This window comes from Trichechus manatus, unplaced genomic scaffold, assembly GCF_000243295.1.
Source record: "Trichechus manatus latirostris isolate Lorelei unplaced genomic scaffold, TriManLat1.0 scaffold00058, whole genome shotgun sequence".
In the NCBI taxonomy this organism is placed as follows: Eukaryota; Metazoa; Chordata; class Mammalia; order Sirenia; family Trichechidae; genus Trichechus; species Trichechus manatus.
The window spans coordinates 14,557,034-14,577,223 of record NW_004443994.1 but is presented as its reverse complement, the minus strand read 5'-3'; the positions used below and the strand labels follow the sequence as shown (position 1 = coordinate 14,577,223).

Here is a 20,190-nt window from a genome sequence, read left to right as displayed (position 1 = left end):
TGAATAACATTAACCCTGGGGATCCCGCACATCTGGGCCCTGCCTATGTAGCTCAACCTTCCACAGCTTACACAGCAAAAGCCAGGCCTGGGACCGAGCGCTCTAGGCCAGCTTTCCTTCCACCTGCAGGAGGAAAACAAGCTTCAGGGCTAAGGATGTGAGGGTGGGAAGGACGACGGGAGGCCGGGCTCCTTCCACCGCGGCTCCGCTCTCGGCAGGCGCCAGAATCGCAGGCAGAGCGCCCAGCCCCGCCTGGGGGCGTCGCTGCCAGGCAGTCGCCCCGCCCCCTCACGGCCGCCTCCGGCTTCCCATTTCTACTCCAGCTCCGGGAAGGAGCTTTCACTTCGGTTTCTGGCTGGAGGACGCAGGTTGCGTCTGTCTCTAGAAGACTCCAAGAGAGTAGGCACTGCCATGGCCCCTGTGCTTAGCAAGGACGCGGCGGACATCGAGGTACCGATTGCGCGCCGGCTCGCCTGGGACGGGAGGGTGGCCCCGCTGGTCTGTGCCGGGGAGGCCGCCGCGGGTCCGGGAAAGAGTGGGAGACGCGGGAAAGTTTGCCCCAGCAGGAGATCTGAGGAGCCAGGGCCCCTGTGGGAAGGCGGGGAGAGAAGTGGAGGACTTACCGGGGACTGGAGGGCGCTGCCCTTTGGGTTGGAACCTGTCTGATTACTTCGGAGAGGGATTACGGAAACCTATCTTGTTTCCTGAGGGGTGACTTGCTCTGAGTGGTGGTGACTTGCTCTGAGTGGTGGTGACTGAAGAAGCACACGAGTTCGAGAGGTGGATTGTGGAGGATCAGAGCGCCCATTTCCCGCTCAATCTACCCCTGCGCCACCCTACTCGCCCCCTTTACGTTGTTTGGGAACATCTGTCCTCTGCCCTCACCTCCAGTACTGCCGAATCCTGCTATTTGTAAAGGTGGAGTATAGAAATTAAAGGAGATCTGTGTGTTAGCTGTAGCATTCATTCTCCACTAGCCCTAGAAATTGTGAAATAATTTAACATAGGGAAGAATGTAGCAAAGTATTGAGAACACGAAAAATGCAGTGCAGTCAGAAAAACATAATAAACTGTGTGTTTCTCTCCTACCAACAGTTTTTGATTCCCTCTTGCACTCTGTTTCTGTAAAAATGGCATCGGTCTTCTTGTGAATAAGGTCTTACCTGAAATAGAAGGACCATTTCCTTTGAGTTCTCTCTGGTACTTTTAATGTATGAGATGAGAAGCGTTTGATGATAAACAGTGATTTTAGACATACTAAACCAATGTCAGCACATCTCAGCTAAGACAAACTGCTTTTTAGTTTTTTGTTTGTGTTTTGAGACTCCTACTCTGGTAGAATGAATGTGTGCTTTCTTTAGAGAACAGAATTTTCCTTTTTGGTGGCTTAAGTAAAAGTTTAAAAACCACCTGTTTGCAGAATAGCTGCATTTGCCACGTTTTGTCCCTGCATTGATTGAGGGAACTTTGTGTCCTGTTTTGGGGAAGGTAGTAGTATTTTCTCCAGACTCTGTACATTGGTTTGAAAAACTCACTTTCACAACAAGAGCCGGAGTCCATCATGGGGACATCTCTGCTTAGTTTACTTGTGGTTTCTCTTGATCGTAGTTTACTTGTTGATATTAATCAACATGATGTATTTAACCCCGTGATAATTCATGTGTGGACAGGGTAAAATATATTTTTCTTTTTCCATATTTGCATATTCAGTTCTTAGTCCTTGTGGCTTTGATTTAACCAAATCCTTTTCTGAGTGTAGAATGGGGGATGGCTTTTGGTCTTAGTAATTTCACAATGATCTATTATCTGCCTAAATTCTTTCTTTCTCTGTATCTCTCTTGCAATTATCTTTGAAATCAGTTCTCATGCATATTCCACTGAGGAGAAAGACCCAATGAAACATTAAACAACCAGTTTAATTTCATGTGCTGTTTTTCATCCAAGAACATTTAAGACTCACACTTCCCTCAGCTCAGTCTAACTTTATTTTGTGTGGTCAGTCTGCCTGATACTATAATCTAGAAGAATGATATTCAAATTCAGGTTTTTTGTATTTTACATATGCAACACACTTTAGTCAGTAACATCTTTCATCACACACAGTATCTCACATTTCTCTCCAAGTAATAACCATGGTTCATGAGCTAAAATACCATGAAAGAGCATGAAATTCATCATTAAAATATAATGCAGTGAGAAAAAATACATTAAGCCTAGAGGAACACACTCAAGCATAGACAGCTCAGTTGATCGTATTGACTCACCAAAGTTCATTTTTGTGTTGAAGAATCAGAATAAGTTATGAAAGCTTAGTTTTCTATCAAATTGTAATGCATATGTTAGATTTGCCTTCCTGGAACAAATCCATTAAAACCATTGTCTGGAGATTGATCTGAATGTGACAACTGCCTTAGCCTCAGATATATAGAGAAGCAAGTAATCTTTTAAAAAATATAGTGGTATGAAACAGAGTACGTGTTCGCATGGTCAATGTGAAAAGAACAGAAGATGATAGTGACAGCCCACGATAATAGTAATTTAATTTTCCCCAGGAGCTAAAGAGCCTCAGGTTTTAGTGAAGCATCCAAACATGTGTCTTTGTTTCTGGGGGAAAGAAAAAAGTTATTGAGGTATACAAAGTTGCCTTGTGGGCTCACTTCTTAATTGTTAGCCTCAACCCAGTATCAAATCAGGGTATGAAGGGTTGAGAGCATGGAAAATTATCAGAAGGTTACCAGACTTCAAAGCTGGAATATCCCTGGGCTGGAAGACATGCAGAGCAAGAATATGTCACTTGGTCATAGAACTTAGTTCATATACTCAGAAATTGTTGTTGTCATTGAAGTAATGGTAGAAGTTACACGGGAAGTAGAGGGTTTTTTTGTTTGCTTGCTTGTTTGTTTGTTTCCCCCAGACACATTTATGTGGTTTAGAGCCCAGCATCTGGAGCTAACTGCCTTGGGTTGAGGTTTACCTCTACCCCTTTTTAGCTGTGTGACGTTGGGCAAGTTACCTAGCTTCTCTGACCCTCAGCTGCACAATTTGTCAAGAAAGGAAACTAATACTAGTAACGTAATAAACAGATGTTAGAAGTTGACAGCTTCTTATCAGTAGAAAGGACAAACATGTTAAAAAACAAGAGTATAGAAAAAATATATTCTCAGAACAGTCACTGACATTGAAATAATTAGTACTCTAAAGTTCATTAATAATAGCTACATGCTTTGAAAAGTTGTTTTTATTTTGTGGGTTTACTCTTATAGACAGTCTGAATTTTTTCAAGGATGACTTTGTATACAAACTTTCCTGGGACAATTTCAAAGAAGGTGACTACAGGACATTGGACACATTCCCTGTCCTCAGCAGGAACTTTACAGAACTTCTTTATTTAGTTTGAAGTGATATCTGGTATAATGTCAATATCTGCACATTTAAAAGCAAGTAAAAATGATTTTGAAGGAGTTTATTTTTTGTTCAATATCTTGTTCCCCTCCATTAACGTGGATAATTGAGAATAGACTATAAAACTAAATAAACTATATAACTAAAGGAAAATGTGTGCAGCTGCAGCGAGCTTTTAACTATTTGACTGCTAATAATTTTGATAAATATTTACAGCCAAACTAAATTGCTGCATACCACACTATTGTTCCCACAATCACAAGTCAAAGCCCATCCCTTGAATTATTTATTAGTATAAAGGAGTCATAAACTCATTTAAAGTTTACTCTAAATAAAAAAGGGATTCATTCATTCCATTGTCCACTCAGTCATAATGAATTTCCAGTCACATAGAAATGGTATATGAATTACTGATAGTATAGTTTCTATTCACTTCAGAAGATAATTGATAATTTTCTATATTAATTAAGAAAATAAGATAATGAAATACTGAATCTAGAAAACTGGGCTACAGTAGAGATGACATGGAGAAAGTGAATTTTAAGGAGAATTTTGAAGGAAAAAAAAAAAAGGCCTGGGTTACAACTTGGCAGAGATGGCAGAAGATATTGCAAACACATGCCCTTTATCCTAACTGCTGTTGCCCCTGAGGACAGAGTCAGACATCTAAAGAGAGAAAAAGAATTCAACTTGAAGCCAAAGGAGATGTCTTTCGATAAATCAATGTAGACATAGACTTAGTCATAGACAAAGACATAGATACAGATTTTTGTTTTAAGTGAATGTATACTAGTTCTTTTTTGATTCCTTTTATTGGTTGGGCGCCACAGATCTTACGGAAATGCTGTCTTCACTTGCTAAGGCTTTCAAAGCTTTATATTTAAAATAAAAATAAAAAGTTGTCCTTTAGGTGAAAGTTTACAGCTCAAATTAGTTTCTCATTCAAAAATTTATACACAAATTGTTTTGTGACATTGGTTGCAATCTTCACAACATGTCAGCGCTCTCCCCCTTTCCACCTTGGATTCCATTCTTCCAGTTTTCCTGTCCCTTCTTGCCTCCTCCTCTTTGCTTTTGGGTAGGTGTTGCCCGTTTGGTCTCATATGCTTGATTGAACTAAGAGGACATGCCTCACGTTATGTTATTGTTTGTTTTATAGGCCTGTCTAATCTTTGGCTGAAAAGTGAACTCAGGCAGTGGCTATAGTTCTGAGTTAGCAGGGTGTTGGGGGTGGGGGTGGGGCATGATCTTGGGGATTCTTCCAGTCTCTGTCAGACCAGTAAATCTGGTCTTTTTTTGTGAAATTGAGTTTTGTTCTACATTTTTCTCCCGCAGTGTCTGGGATTAAACCTGTTTTAAGAGTTTGAGTTGTTGAAAATGTGCTTGTCTTATGTACTTTAAGCTGTCTTCTAGACCATGCTTAGTTTTAAAAGGGTTTCTCCTTTCTAAGGAGTTTAGCTGGGCAGTAGAAATGTGTCAGATGATTTAAAGAGTCTCTTGATTCCAGTGATTGCTCCTTGTAGTTTTAAAGTACTACACATTTTTACAGTTAAGCATGTTCATATATATTTCAGTACAGTTTTTTTTTTAGTTTTACCTCTTGCACATGAATTCAGCTGACTAGTTTCAGTAATTAAAAATTGTGAGATTAATGACTAATGATGAATCTGTCACTAGGGAAACTTTAGATTGGATCTGCTTAATCTTAATCATAGTAGATCGTGTTTCCTGATTGCCTAATTGTAAAAATGTGCAAATTCAGTACTTTCCTATATTCTGCAGGAAAAATTCAGCTCTAGAAAGCTGAGCATTAGCAGTAAGAATGCTAAGAAGATCTACAGTCAAATGCTAACTGGATGATCTTTTAAGCAATCATGTCTGTCCTTAACCGTTTGATTGCAGCATTTTACCAAACTATAAACAGGGAAGTCCCTGAGTGGTGCAAATGACTAAGGGCTCAGCTAATAACTGAAAGGTTGGAGGTTTGAGTCCACTCAGAGGTGTATCAGAAGAAAGGTCTGGTAATCTACTTTTGAAAGATCACAGCCATTGAAAACCCTATGGAGCACAGTTCTACTCTGACACACATGGGATTGCCATTAGTTGGAATTGACTTGACAGCAACTGGTCTGGTTTTTTGGTTTTTATAAATGGGTAACAACACAAGGGCTGAGAACCAGACTTTCCAGTAATATAAACATGTCTAGTCACCGTGGGAGAGTTCTAGTAATTAGCACAAACTTAAGTTACAAAAATTAGAAGCACTAAACCCAAAAAACATTGAAATTGAAAAAAGTTAAGTCATAAAATATTCTGACGGAAAATTTGATAAGAGAATTGCTATAGTCCAGGCTTCAACATAGCTAAAGACGGGATTATATTGCTCTTGGTTGTTTGGACACAATGGCAAACATGTAGCAGAAACCTTTGGTCCTTAAAACTGTGAAGCAAATTTTATTTCATTTATATCCACCTTAATTAAAATATATTTAATAAGACATTCCAAAGTTTATAAGTTTATCTATAACCAGGACTTTGACTTTCAAACGGGACATGTCTGCCTTCTGGATGTGATTTCCTTTTAATCCTCTGTATCAAGACAGAAGGTGTTTTTGGCCTCAGACATAGTGTGGTTGTTCACAGATATCTTGGAGCCAATTATACTACTGAGATAGCTCTTAATAGGATTATGTCTTTCCTGTGGTTTGTAATTATTTTTTCTTCCATTGCTTCTCAGTAAAATATTACACTAGTAGATACAAAACCTCTGCATTTAACTCAACATTTGAACTTTTAGACTTTTCACCACAGATATCCATTTATTGATGTTAGGAAATACATTATTTTGTAAGAGTTTATTTGTTTTGGGTTTCAAAAATTCAAGTTCCCTTGCGTGGTTAGTGGGGGGAAAAAAACAAAAAACAAACAACAACAAAAACATAACATTGGATTAAAACAGACCTTCAAGTCTAGGCTCTTATTATTTTTTTCTGTGTATGATTGTGGGTAGGTTATTTCCTGGACTGTCATATCTTCCTCTGTTAATTGAGTTTAGTTCTACTGATTTCATATAACAGCTGTAAGGACTAATTGGAGTTATGTATATAAAATGCCTCAGACAGTATCTGTTACATAAAATACCTGCTTTTAAAATGGTAGTAGTTATTTTAAATACTATTATTATTGCATTTACCATATATTATATATACTGTCATATATACTCTGTAAATGTCAATTGGCTAGAATTTTGTTCAACTCCAAGAATTAACTGCTGGTATTGAAGTCCGTTAAAATCTATGAGGGAGAGGAGAGTCAATTAAGATGAAAGAATTATGAGAGGCTCATTATAGATTCATAAATGCTGCAGATATGTGTTATGAGAAAGTTACTGAATTCCATTTGTCAATATTACAGGTGATATGGGAGAGTTTCTGAAATATAAGTAAAATTAAAGAGACCCATTTCATTTTGCACTTGATTTCTATTTAAAAATGTATTTTTAATATTCACTGTATTGCCAGCTCTCTGGGTTAAGCTGTGGGGAATTCTAAGGAAGTATCTGGCATGAGCTTTGTTCATACTGGATTATACGTATCTAATAAAAAAAGAAATAAGATTTAAATCCAGGGCTGACCCCTCAAAGTTTACTCTTTTACTGTAATGTACATAGAGGTTGATTTTTCAGTGTTTTTCTGCATATTTTTTAGATCAGGGCCAATGCATGGGTGAAAATTATTTCTTGGCATTCTCACTGGTATTTAGAAAGGATTTGATATTACTCTTTTCTAAAAAGAAATCCCAACACAGTTATTAAAAAAAATTTTTTTTCCAGATATCTTTTTGTACTAACTAGACTAAGCTTCTCTTCTCCCTAAGTAAATACATTATCTTCAAAGAAAGTTTTTTTTTCTGGACTTCAAAGCATCCTTGAACACACTCATTTGTTTATGAATTACTTTTCATCTCCAAGGAGGGAGGGGGTTGAAGATCAACCTATTTTGCATCAGAAGAAGGTAGAGGATGCCCTTTCTGAAAGTTGACTCACATATTCAACTTTTTTTTACTAGGTTAAATAATCTTCTTTGAGAATTTCAGCATGGTTGCGTAATAGCATTCTCCCTATCTTCTATCTCCATCATAATAATTAAAGAGACAATCTGTGTCCCTACCTCCCAGGTGCTTGGAAATTGATATTATGAGTGCTTATGATTGTCCCCTTGAGACACTCCTGACTGGGCCACTTTGAAGAAAAATCTCTTCATCAATAATGAAGCCCTGAGGGCCACTTCTCAGGGGACCCACTCAAAATTACATGTCAACTCCGGACCTGATTTATACAGATGGTGCTCATGCTGAGACCCTGACTGCACCTCCTGCTTCCATATTTTATCCCCAACTATGCCCCCCTACACACTTTTACTTTTCTCCCAAAACTTCATCCCCCAATTTTCAACTCATTTTGCCTATCCAGGATTGAGTCATCTGAACTAGATCTTTTTTGTTTATCTTTATGAAATCTTTTAAGAGCAATATTAAAAATTAACTATGGTAGCATGTTCAGATTAAAAAAAAATGTTAGTGTGTCTGATGTGAGGACTATGTGAAAAGCTTCAGGAAAACAATAGAAGACAATGTGTATTTACTATTTTTAATTCAAATAAATATCCAGGGATTGTTGGGGAAATATAATTAAAAACAAAATCTACTCCCAAATGAGAAAACCTCCCCAAAAAAAAAGGAAGAGAAAGAAAAGTTTTATTATTGAATAAGCATTAAATCAGAATGTGATACATCACAGCTAAAGAGATTGCAAAGACAGGGAAAAATCTTACTCTTTACATCACTGAGTGGATACAACCTATTATGTTCATGCTTTCAACAGAAAATTGCTAATCTTCTAGTATCCTTTTTGGCAAGATACCTGAGGTTATACTAATCTCCTTCCAGGAAACTGGGAGGTAGAGGAGAATTACCTGAATTTACTTTTACAAAAATGACAGCCTGGCCCTTGAGTTAACCCCTTAGATTTACATACTTTTCAAAGACTTATCTAAAGTGATTCTGAAAGAACAAGGCAGGAAGGGAACCTCTTCCCTTATTTTCTGCTCTCAAGAAAATTACGTTACAGTAGAGGAAAGATAAGGTCCCTGCGTGGTGCGTGTGGTTTGTGCCTGACTACTCAGCTAAGGGAAACCCTGGTGGCACAGTGCTTAAGAGCTATGGCTGCTAACCAAAAGGTCAGCAGTTTGAATCTACCAGGCACTCCTTGGATACCATATGGGGCAGTTCTACCGCGTCCTATAGGGTCGCTGTGAGTTGGAATCGTCTCGATATGAGTTGGAATCAATTAGGCAGCAACAGGTTTACTAAGTGAAAGGTTTAAACCCACCCAGTGACACTACAGCGGAAAAGCCTGGAGATCTCATTACATAAAGATTACAGCCATGAAAACCCTATGTAGCAGTTCCACTCTAACACATGGGGTTGCTGTGAATTAGAATCTACTCGAAGGCAATGGCTTTTGTTTAGGTTTGTGAGAGGAAAGATAGGCAGTAAGAAATGTACAGTGATTCAGGTAGTATCATATGCTTTGGTAAAAATAAATCAGGATAATGTGATGTTGGATGACTTGTAGGGTTCCCTTTGTATGTGCCAGTCAGAGAAGGCTTCTCTGTGGAGATGACATTTGAATTGAGACTAAAAAGACCTTAAGGAGTCTACGAGGGCTTTTGAGGGCAGGCTTTTGAGGAAGAAGGGAAGCAAATCAAAGAGGTGGGATTGAGCTTAGTTTTAGGAACAAAGACAAAAAAGTAACAGGTGTGTGAGTGTGTGCTGGGGTAGGAGAGGGATGAATAAAAGTGTTGTATTTGACGATATTAAGTTTGAAATCCCTTCAGATACCAAAGTAAAGATACCAGGTCAGCATCTGGAAATAAGCATATGGAGGTCAGTAAACAAGTCAGAGCTGTAGCTAGAAATTGAGGAATTAGTGATATAGAAGAAGGTATTTGAAGTCCAGGGACTGAGTGAGATCAACTAGAGACAATGTAGCTAGATAAGAGGCTGAAGGTTTAGGCATGAAGAAGAGGAGAAGGTGACAAAGGAGTCTGGAGCCATAGAAACCAAGGTAGGAGGAAGACAGATGTGCATATAGTCAACTCTGTTTATTGCTGCTTAAAGCGTAAGGTGATGGTAAATTATTTCTTTAATTTTATGACGTGGAGATCATTGTGAGCTTGACAGTAAGGATGGAGGGACAGTACCCAATTGGAGTATGTTGAGAAGAGAATAGGAGATAAGGAAGTGAGACAATGACTACAAACCTCTGGAGAAAAGTTTTGCTATAAATGTGAACCCAGAAATAGGACAGTAGCTAGATGGGTATAATAGAGCATGTACATGTGTGAATGGAAGTGATCCAGTAGAGAGAGACACAGTGTTAAATGACATAAAAAACCCAATCCCGTTGCCTTCAAGTGAATTCTGACTCATAGCAACCCTATAGGACAGAGTAGAACTGCCCCAAAGAGTTTCCAAGGCTGTAATCTTTACTGAAGCAGACTGCCACATCTTTCTCCCTCAGAGCAGCTGTTGGGTTTGAACTGCCTACCTTTTGGTTAGCAGCTGAGTGCTTAACCACTGCACTACCAGGGCTCCTGTTAAAGCAGATAAAAGAATTTTTTTGATGAGGGGGAATAGGATTGATAGTGTGAGCATTAGAGTAGATAGGAAGGCAGTCAGTGTGGGTACAAATGCAGGGATGTAGTAAATTGGATGGTGGGAAAATGAGGAGTTTCCATCTGATTTTTTTTGTTTTTAAATTTTTAAAAATTAGAAAAAATTTTTTTAAATATGAGGCAAGATCATTAGCTGAAAGTGAGGGGGGAAATGGAATATTGAAGATTTGAGGAAATATGTAAAAGTATGAGTTGTTGTTAGGTTGTTAGATGCTGACGAGTTGGTACGGACTCATAGCAACACCATGTACAACGTAATGAAACACTGCCAGGTCCTGCACCATCCTCACTGTCATTGCTATGTTTGAGCCCGTTGTTGCAGCCACTGTGTCAGTCAATCTCATTGAGGGTCTTTCTCTTTTTTGCTGACCTTCTACTTTACCAAGCATGATGTCCTTCTCCAGGGACTGGCCCCTCCCGATAACATGTCTGAAGTACATGAGACAAAGTCTCGCCATCCTCGCTTACAAGGAGCACTCTGGCTGTACTTCTTCCAAGACAGATTTGTTTGTTCTTCTGGCAGTCCATGGTATATTCAGTATTCTTTGCCAACACCATAATTCAAAGGCATCGATTCTGCTTCGGTCTTTCTTATTCATTTCCAGCTTTTGCATGCATGAGGCAATTGAAAATATCATGGCTTGGGTCAGGCACACCTTAGTCCTCAAAGTGACTGACATCTTTGCTTTGTAACACTTTAAAGAGGTCTTTTGCAGCAGATTTGCCCAATGCAATACATTGTTTGATTTGTTGACTGCTGCTTCAATGGGCGTTGATTGTGGATGCAAGTAAAATGAAATCCTTGACAATGTCAATACTTTCTCCGTTTATCATAATGTTGTTTATCGGTCCAGTTGTGAGAATTTTTGGTTTCTTTATGTTGAGGTATAATCCATACTGAAAGTTGTAGTCTTTGATCTTCATCAGTAAGTGCTTCAAGTCCTCGTCATTTTCAGCAAGTAAGGTTGTGTCATCTGCATATTGCACATTGTTAATGTCTTCCTCCAATCTTGATGCCGCATTCTTCTTCACATAGTTCAGCTTCTTGGATTATTTGCTCAGTGTATAGATTGAATAAACCCCAAAACCAAACCTGTTGTCACTGAGTTGATTCTGACTCATAGTAACCCTATAAGACAGAGTAGAACTGCCCCATAGGGTTTCCAAGGAGCTGCTGGTGGATTTGAACCACTGACTTTTTGGTTAGCAGCTCAGTTCTTAACCACTGTGCTACTAGGGCTTCATAGATTGAATAAGTATGGTAAAAGTATACAATACCGATGCACACCTTTCCTGATTTTAAACCAAAAATTATTCGTAGACTTTCTGACCAGTGGCAGAATGAAAATAATAGGATAATAGGGAAGTATAGTAGGATTGGAGTGCCGAGTGGTGCAAACAGGTAGTGCACTCAGCTGCTAGCCAAAAAGTTGGATAGTTGAGTCCACTCAGAGACACCCTGGAAGAATGGCCTGGTGTTCTACTTCTGAACAATCAACGATTGAAAGCCCTGTGGAGCCCCATCAATGGATGATAAGCAAAATATGGTACATACATACAATGGAATACTACTCAGCAATAAAGAAAAAATGAGTTCTTGAAATGCCTTACAACGTGGATGAACCTGGAGGATCTTACATTTAATAAAATATGTCAGTCACAAAACAGCAAATATTGTACGTTCTCACTTTTATGAGAAGATGTGAGTAGGTAAATATACAGAGACTACTGTCCATTAATAGTTACCAGAGGTGGAGGGGTGGGGACGTGTTCCCTAGGTAGTAGTCACTTTTTGTTATGGTAATGGGAAAGGTGGCACCGAATGTGGGTGAAATTTGCACAGGTTGACTCATAAAATGTCAATACGCTATACATAAGAAAAAAGGATGAATTGACAAATGCTAGGTTATATATAAATTTTACAAAAATAACAATAACGTCTCCCCCACCAAAAAAAGAAGGGTTAAAGACTCTGTTACTGACTAGACATAACCAGTTACTTCATGAGATTGGTTCTCTTGGTTTGAGGGCTTAGGTGCATGTTCTCGTGGGACAATCTAGTCAATTGACATAGTTCTTAAAGTTTATGTTCTACTTGCCAGTCTGATGAGTGTTGGGTGTTGTCTTAGGCTGGATTCTCTAGAGAAGCAAAACCAGTAAAGCATATAAATATCTATATAAAGAGATTTATATCAAGGCAATGGCTCTACAATGTGGTTGTAGAGGCCGGAAAGTCCCAATTCTGAGGGTCAGGCTGGAGGCTTCTTCTGATTCATGTAGCCGCAGGGGCTGGCGAACCCAAGATCAGCAGGTCAGAGAGCAGGGCTCTTGCTCACAGACTGTGAAGACGGAGGAATCCAAAGATCGGCTGGCGATATCACAGGTAAGCTGCTAGCTCAAGTCTCGAGAATCGGAGGCCATATGAACAGGAGCCAGCTGCAGGATCTAGAGTGAGCAAAAGCTTGCGAACCTTGCCAAAGAATCCACTTATATTTGATGCAGGCCACACCCCCAAGGAAACTCCCTTTCAACTGATTGGCTACTCGCAGCAGATTTCATCATGGAGGTGATCACATTATATCAAATCTCATCATGGAAATTAATCACATCATCATACGACTGCCAAACTACATCATAATTGCTGAACCACTGAGAACCATGATCTAGCCAAGTTGACACACAATGTTACGGATCATGGGTGTTAATAGCTTATGAGCAGCCAGCTAAGATACAGCTATTGGTCTCTATTGATCTGGAACAAAGGAGAAAAGAAGGAAACCCAAGAATCAAAGAAGGAACCAAAATACAGGACTAATTGTCTCTATGAACCACTGCCTCCTCTACCTTGAGACCAGAATAACTAGATGGTGTCCAGCTGCCATTAACAAACATTCTGATTGATCCAGGACACAATAGATGGATCCTGACAGAAACGGAGAGAAATGTAGAACAGAACTTGAAATTCTTAAAGAATCCAGACTTACTGGACCTATTTAGGCTGGAGGAGTCCCCGAAACTCTGGCCCTGAGTTACTCTTCATATCTTGAGTTAAAACTCTCCCTTTCAGTCACCTTTAAACTAAGTAACAGTACAGCTCAAAAAGTAAAGATTGTTATCCTTGAGTATAGTGTCCTTTAAATTAAAAAAAAAAAAGTCTATTTAAGACCAAATGGTGAACAGCTATTTCAAAGCATGGATGAGAAGGTTGGCGGGCAGAGAGTTTAAGTGAATGGGAGTGAAATAATCAGAACAGAAATAATGAGAAGTTTGATACAGTATGAGCAATATAACCCATGTCACTATCATTATGTCTAAAAACTGTGAAATGGGAGCAGGTTTTGCTGTGTATATTTTCTTTCTTTTTTTTTAAACTGTGCTTCAGGTGAAAGCTTACAGAGCGAACTAGTTTTTCTTTAAACAATACACAAATTGTTTTGTGACATTGGTTGCCAACTCCTCTGTGTGTCAACACCCTCCCCTTCTCCATTCTTGGTTCTCTGTTTCTACTCGTCCAGTTTTACTGTCCCTTCCTTCCTTCTCTTCTTTGCTTTTTGGCTAGTGTGTCCATTTAGTCTCGTATACATGATTGAACTACGAAGCATGTGAGGAACTTGTGTTATTGTTTGCCCTATAGACGTGTTTAATCTTTGGCTGAAGGGTGACTTCAGTACTAAGTTAAAAGGATGTCCGCGAGCCCTACTCTTGGGGTTTCTCCAGTCTCTGTCAGATCAGCAAGTCTGAGTTCTTTTGTTTTTTTTGTGTGTGTGAATTTGAATTTTGTTCTACATTTTTCTCCGGCTTAGTCCAGGACTCTCTATAGTGATCACTGTCAGAGCAGTTGGTGGTGGTAGCCGGGCACCATCTAGTTATTCTGGGCTCAGTCTGGTAGAGGCTGTGGTAGTTGTGGTCCATTAGTCTTTGGTTTTCTTCATTCTTCTTTGCTTCAGCCAGGATGGGACCAGTAGATGTATCTTAGATGGCTGCTTGCAGGCTTTTAATGCCAGATACTACTCACCACAGTTTGATGTAGAACATTTTTTCTATAAACTGTATTATGCCAATTGGGCTAGATTTTCCCCGAGATGCAGTGTATATTTTCATCTGAAATAAAATAAAATATATATATTAAAAAAACAAAACTGTGGAATACAGTGCTTTGGCACACATCGGGTCACCATGAGTCATCGGCATTGACTAGGCAGCAGCTAGTTTTTGGTAGGATTGTTGGTCAATGTTTGTTTTCCACTTGAAATTTTTGGTCAAGAATTTAATGTGAGAGCAGTGAACATGATTGTGAGTTTTTCTATAGCCACTTTTAACTGCTTGGGTTCAAGCAAAGATCATTTAGACAGAGAGTCTTAATTGGGTTAGGGTCTGCAGGGCAATAAAATTGGAGTGAGGGTGTTGTGAAGATACGGTAGTGCTGGATGATGGAATCTAATCGGAGGAAAATCAGCATAGCAGGCGAAGATGGGTCGTGTTGCCAGGGATATGTTCAATCAATTGACCGTCTTAGTAAAGCCAAAGAAGTTTTGGAAGGTGGAAAATAGTGTGAGTGAGCTGGAAGAGTATATGAGGTGGAGATTAGAGTGATTATGTTTAGTATGGAAGGAAAAAAAATTGGTGGTGAGATGGTTGAGTAAGGGGCAGATGCTGAATGAGCCACATGGCTATTAAAGTCACTAAGATTGGTGTAGGGAAGGAAATTTTGGAAGTAGGATGGTAAGACTGAGAATATTTAATATTTCCAGGTGTAGGAGAGAAGGTGTTTATTAAATTCAAATTCAGAGTTTAAGGATGTATTTGTTTTCAAATACCATAATATGTTCAAGGAGCCCTAAATGTGCTATTAAGTCTTAGTCTTGCCACTCTTTAGCTTTGTGAAAACAAAACAAAAAAAATGAAACAAAACAAAAAAAGCCATCGCCATTGAGTTGATTACAACTCATAGTGACTCTATAGGACAGAGTAGAACTGCCCCGTATGGTTTCCAGGGCAAATCCTGTGGAAGCAGACTGCCACAGCTTTCTCCTGTTGATCAGCTGGTGGGTTCCCACTGCCAACTTTTTGGTTAGCAGCCAAGTGCTTAACCACCGAGCGGCCAGGGTTCCCTTTAGCTTTGGGAACTTAAGTTAAATTCCCTATCTATAAAATGGAAATCATGATCCTTATCCTGTCTACCACATAGGGTTATTGATTGGATCAGATGAATTAATGAAGAACAAATACAAATGTAAGCTGTTATTGTCACAAAGTTATTTAATTTACAGATATGTACAGTTCTTGTATGAGGGAGAACAATGTTTATTATCAAATGTGGCAAAGAGCCTAGAAGATAACTTTTTAAAAATACACACAGAAAATTAAATATATATTTCCAAAGCTAAGTTACCAACAAAATATGTTATACCTGCATTCAATTTGATAAATAATTGTTAAGTACCTGCTATATCCTAGGCACTACATTAAGTACTACATATACGAGGATTGGCTACAAAGATAAATGCATCTCTTCTAAAAGAGGCTATGATACAGTACAGAAGATGAGGTAAATTCACAAGTAACTATAAATCAAGGCGCAAAGTGATAAGTGCTTGGGGGTGATGGTTCAGAATTATGGTTTTAAAATTAAAGCCTGCATGTTATAAATTTACATTCATGCATGATTTAGTTTTTGCACTGTTATTTGATTATATCTAATGAATGATAATGAAGAGCTTCACGGAAGTTTTGTTACAATCTCCTCCCTCCCTTCACTCCTATCTCCAATAATTGAGGGGCTGAAAAATGAATTAGGTGATCTGTTTCCAGGCCCAGATAGAGGAAGGCTGTCCTGGTGTAAATGTAAGACCTGGCAGAGTTAAAGGGATGAATTTGGGTCTCTCTACTCCCAGTTTGCTTTTTTTTTTCTTGTCCTACTTAAGAATATGTTTCAAGCTTTAGGAAGATGTATCAATTTCAGAAATGGGCAAACCAAGGGCATAGAAAGGTTGACAGCTTTGATTAAAGTCAGTGGTAAACTAGAAACTAAAACCTATGAATATGAGCTCTGTTTTATGTTACTGTTTTTTCAGACATTGAAATACATGACATGAAAATGAGGAATCAAAGAAATACAGAACTGGGAAGTCCTTCAAAAGTTACCTCATTGTTTTCCAGCTGTATGTATTCACAAAATTTCTCACTAAGAGTTTTGCTATTTGGCTCTTCAAGCAGTCTTTCACATGTGTAAATGAGAGCAAGGTATGAATGACTGCTAATCCACAGGCCAGATGGCTGCATTGGAGGGAGCTGATGAGACATCATCAGTCACTTTGCAACATGATGTCAGCTGACCAGTCTTGCCCTTTGTCAAGCGATCATGACCTCTGACAGGATGGAATCTTTTTTTGTTAAAGAAATTGTATACAGTGGAACCTGGGAGAGCCAGAACTCGGAACTCGAAGAGACTGACTTCTTTTTCCTGGTCTCACAAGTTTTCTGCCTTTGACAGGGTGCAGTCTTACCATTTTTCAGTAGCTCGTTTTAGGGGAAAATATTTGTTTTCCTTTTCCGATAGCTTTCCGTCTTACACAAATTGCAGCTTTCACAGGTTTTACTGTGTATATATGTGTGTGTGTGTGTATTTACATATATAGATATATATATATATATAACACATCTGTAGATATATACACATGTAGACATGTATTACAAAACTTTGATTCACTGGAATCCTTGACTGAAGGACTTTTATATTTCACATTCTACTTAATAATGATAAAGATGCCACTGCTGAGACAACCAGTTCATATTTAAGGATTTAAAAAAAAATGTAATTACAAGGGTGTGATCTAAGGTTAATTTATATTAGCCTAACCCTTGCCTGTTTAGCATCTTTAGTACTGTACAATTGTGAATAATTATGCTGCAGTGCCAAATACTTAGAGATGCATATTGTATAATTATAATTTAGAGAGATTTTCAACCACAGTGTTTAAAACAAAGCAAGTTATCTGGTCCTGAAGTAATCTGAAAAAGAAATAGTCCAGGAATCTATATAATGATTTAGTTTATTGATTCTAAGGTACCGTACTTGCATAAAAATCTGTGGCTTAAAAATAAATACAGCATTTGGGGTTTGATGACTTTTATTTGTTTAGTCAAATTTCCTGGGGAAATTAAATTACATTGACTAGTTATGTAAGTGCCCATCCCATTACATAACCAAAAAAAAGCCCCAAGAAACCAAACCTGTTGCCATCAAGTCAATTCTGACTTATAATGACCCTGTAGGACGGAGTAGAACTGCCCCATAGGGTTTCCAAGGAGCGGCTAGTGGATTCGAACTGCCAGCCTTTAGGTTAGCCACCGAGCTCTTAACCATTACACCACCATGGCAAAAAAACAAAAAACAAAAACACACCAAACCCATTGCTGTCGAGTGGATTCTGAGGAGTGCTTGGTGATTTGAACTTTTGGTTGGCAGCCCAAGCACTTAACTGTTATGCCACCAGGGTTTCCACCAGCAGGGCAGTGCCTTTAAATATCCATGGGAACCACTTTGGATTGTTACGGAACTTTGAGTATGACTCTTTTCTATTGTGATTAAGATATTGTCACTCTGAAATGTTGTAATTACCTTGCTGCCCAGTGGATTCTGTGGAATAATCTCTGAATTATCCCATTGTTTTAGTAATGGTATCTTTAAATGTGATATCATTTTGTTAATATAATGCCTGATCAAAATAAAATATAAAGAAAGAAAGTGGTGAAGTGGTTAAGAGCTCTCCTGGTAACCAAAAAGTTGACAGTTTGAATCCACCAGCTGTTCCTTAGAATCCCTATGGGACGGTTCTACTTTGTCATCGCTGAGTCGAAATCAGCTCCATAACAATGGGTTTGGTTTGGCCTCCCCACTCTCAGTTCCTTTTCTATAGGCAACACATTGAACTGTTTATGTTTTTAATTCATCTGCTGATAAGATTTAAATTTTTTATAAATCTTTAAATTGGAACTTTTTTTTTGTTTTGTCTTTGGCTATTTGCCTAGCAGTCTTGGAATAGTACAGTTTTTTGAAAAAGGACACTTGAAGTTTAAATTAAGATTTAAAAAAAACAGTAGATATTTGGATTTGGGGGCTCCTCTCATATATTTTAAACTAATTTAAAACGATCAAATAGCAGACTTGAAAGTGAATAGCTAGTACTAAGAAAAATGTTCTAAGTAATGATTTTTAAAGATACTGTTGATACTAAATCATATTGCTATAGTAATACATAATTAACTTAATAATCATAGGATATTTCCTCCATCTGGTCCATATTAGATTTTGCTTTGAAAGACTAATGTGCTTTGCCCATTTCAAGATTCTGGTTTTGGGAGGCAGGGCCAGATGGTAGAGTAGTCAGATGGCTTCCTTTATCCCTCTTACAACAAAGACCTGGAAAAACAAGTGATTTGATTGTATATGAATATCTAGGAGCCCTGAACAAGGCAAAGTTGAGGAATCGGACTGAGTGGCAGGGGGAGAGGGAGACAGTTCTGAAGAAGCGAGAAGTGCCAATCTGGACTCGGCTCCAGCTCTTCAGCTCCGAGTGGCTCCGAGGTATGCAGCGAAGAAGGCAAACAGCTGCACGTGTGCGCTCAGGAGGCAGTTTCCACATTGAGAGAAATCCGGCAGCAGAGATTCTGCTTGGACATTCTGAACCAGTGAAAAGCATCTCCCAAGTGGCTAAAGATAAGTACCTGCATGTGGCCTTTCACGGGGATTTAAAAAAAAAGTCCATTTGGGAAAAACCTCTCTCCCTTTTGCCTCCTCCCTCCCCGCTCTGTAGCAGTTGGGATTTCCGAAGTCTGACTCTTCTGGGCCGGGAGTAGATCCCAAAGGTGCCCTGACAGATTCTCCTGGCCTTGGACGGAACAAATAAGCTACTGGCTCCCCTAAGTCAGGAGCTCAGGGTTGGCACAGGAACTTTGTTAGGCACAGGCATAAGGGGTCTGCAGACTTTGAGTGCCTTACCTCCCTGTATAGACTTGTGGGGACCCATCTCAACAGCATTAGCCCTCACTACTACAGTACAACAGGGTAAACATCTGAAGTCTAACTTCAGCTGTTTCAGCTGTGAAGTGGCAGATTTGTGACCCTCGACACAGCCCTGCCCTTTAAGCAGGCACCTTTACCGATCTGCACCAGGGGCTTGAGGACTGGTGGCTTCACCTACGCCACCTAGTCACCTGCTACAGGAATCCAAGAAAAAGTAGTGCCCTTGAGTCTTTACAGCCAACAGAGTCGGGTGCTTATAGTCTGACTGCAAAACTCACCTACCTACTCGCCCTAGAGAATAGGGACACACCTACCTTTCAGACTCTCAGGGGAAGCTGTCGGCCCCCTGCCTGGCTCAGCACGTGACCCCCTACTGCAGCCAGATACCTATGCCTACAACAATCGCCCATGCCTTTCTAAGACTGTAGGTGAGAGCCTGCACCACACACTTGGTGACCGACCGCCTGGACACCTGAGCTGAACCCATAAAGGAAAATTTAACAGACACCTGTGTGCGCATACTTAGTTACAGAACTAACTACCTGGGGATAGGACGTTAGAACTTCAAAGGCGCCAATAATCAAACTAGCGCACACGAGGAGCCTATTTGGTCATATCAAAACAAAACAAAACAAGAAGCTAGGACTCACTAAACAAATATAAAATAAAATTATAATAACTTATTGATGGCTTGGAGACAACAGTCAATATCAAATCACATAAAGAGGCAGTCCATGATGGCTTCAGCAAGCTCTCAAAATAAAGAATCAATAAATTCTCTGGAGGCAGAGAATTTCTTGGAATTACCAGAGGCAGAATACAAAAGATTAATATACAGAACTCTCCTAGAAATTAGAAAGGGAAGTCTTCAAAATGCAGAAACTTCCAAAGAACATACAAAGTAGTAGCAGGACTTAAAAAAGTTATTCACGAACGTAATGACAAATTTAATAGGCTGCAAGAATCCATAGAGAGACAGCAATCAGAAATCCAGAAGATTAACAATAAAATTTCAGAATTAGACAA

At 39.1% G+C, this 20,190-nt stretch overlaps 1 protein-coding gene across 1 annotated transcript in view; it reads left to right on the top strand.

The window, feature by feature from the left end:
• The first annotated feature begins 218 nt into the window (after positions 1 to 218).
• Positions 219 to 20,190, top strand: part of DPYD (dihydropyrimidine dehydrogenase) — a 926,643-nt gene continuing 906,671 nt past the window's right edge. The window contains exon 1 of the mRNA XM_023733350.1: positions 219 to 450. Coding sequence (XP_023589118.1) covers positions 412 to 450 — 39 coding nt within the window. The 5' untranslated portion in view covers positions 219 to 411. The remainder of the gene's footprint in view (positions 451 to 20,190) is intronic.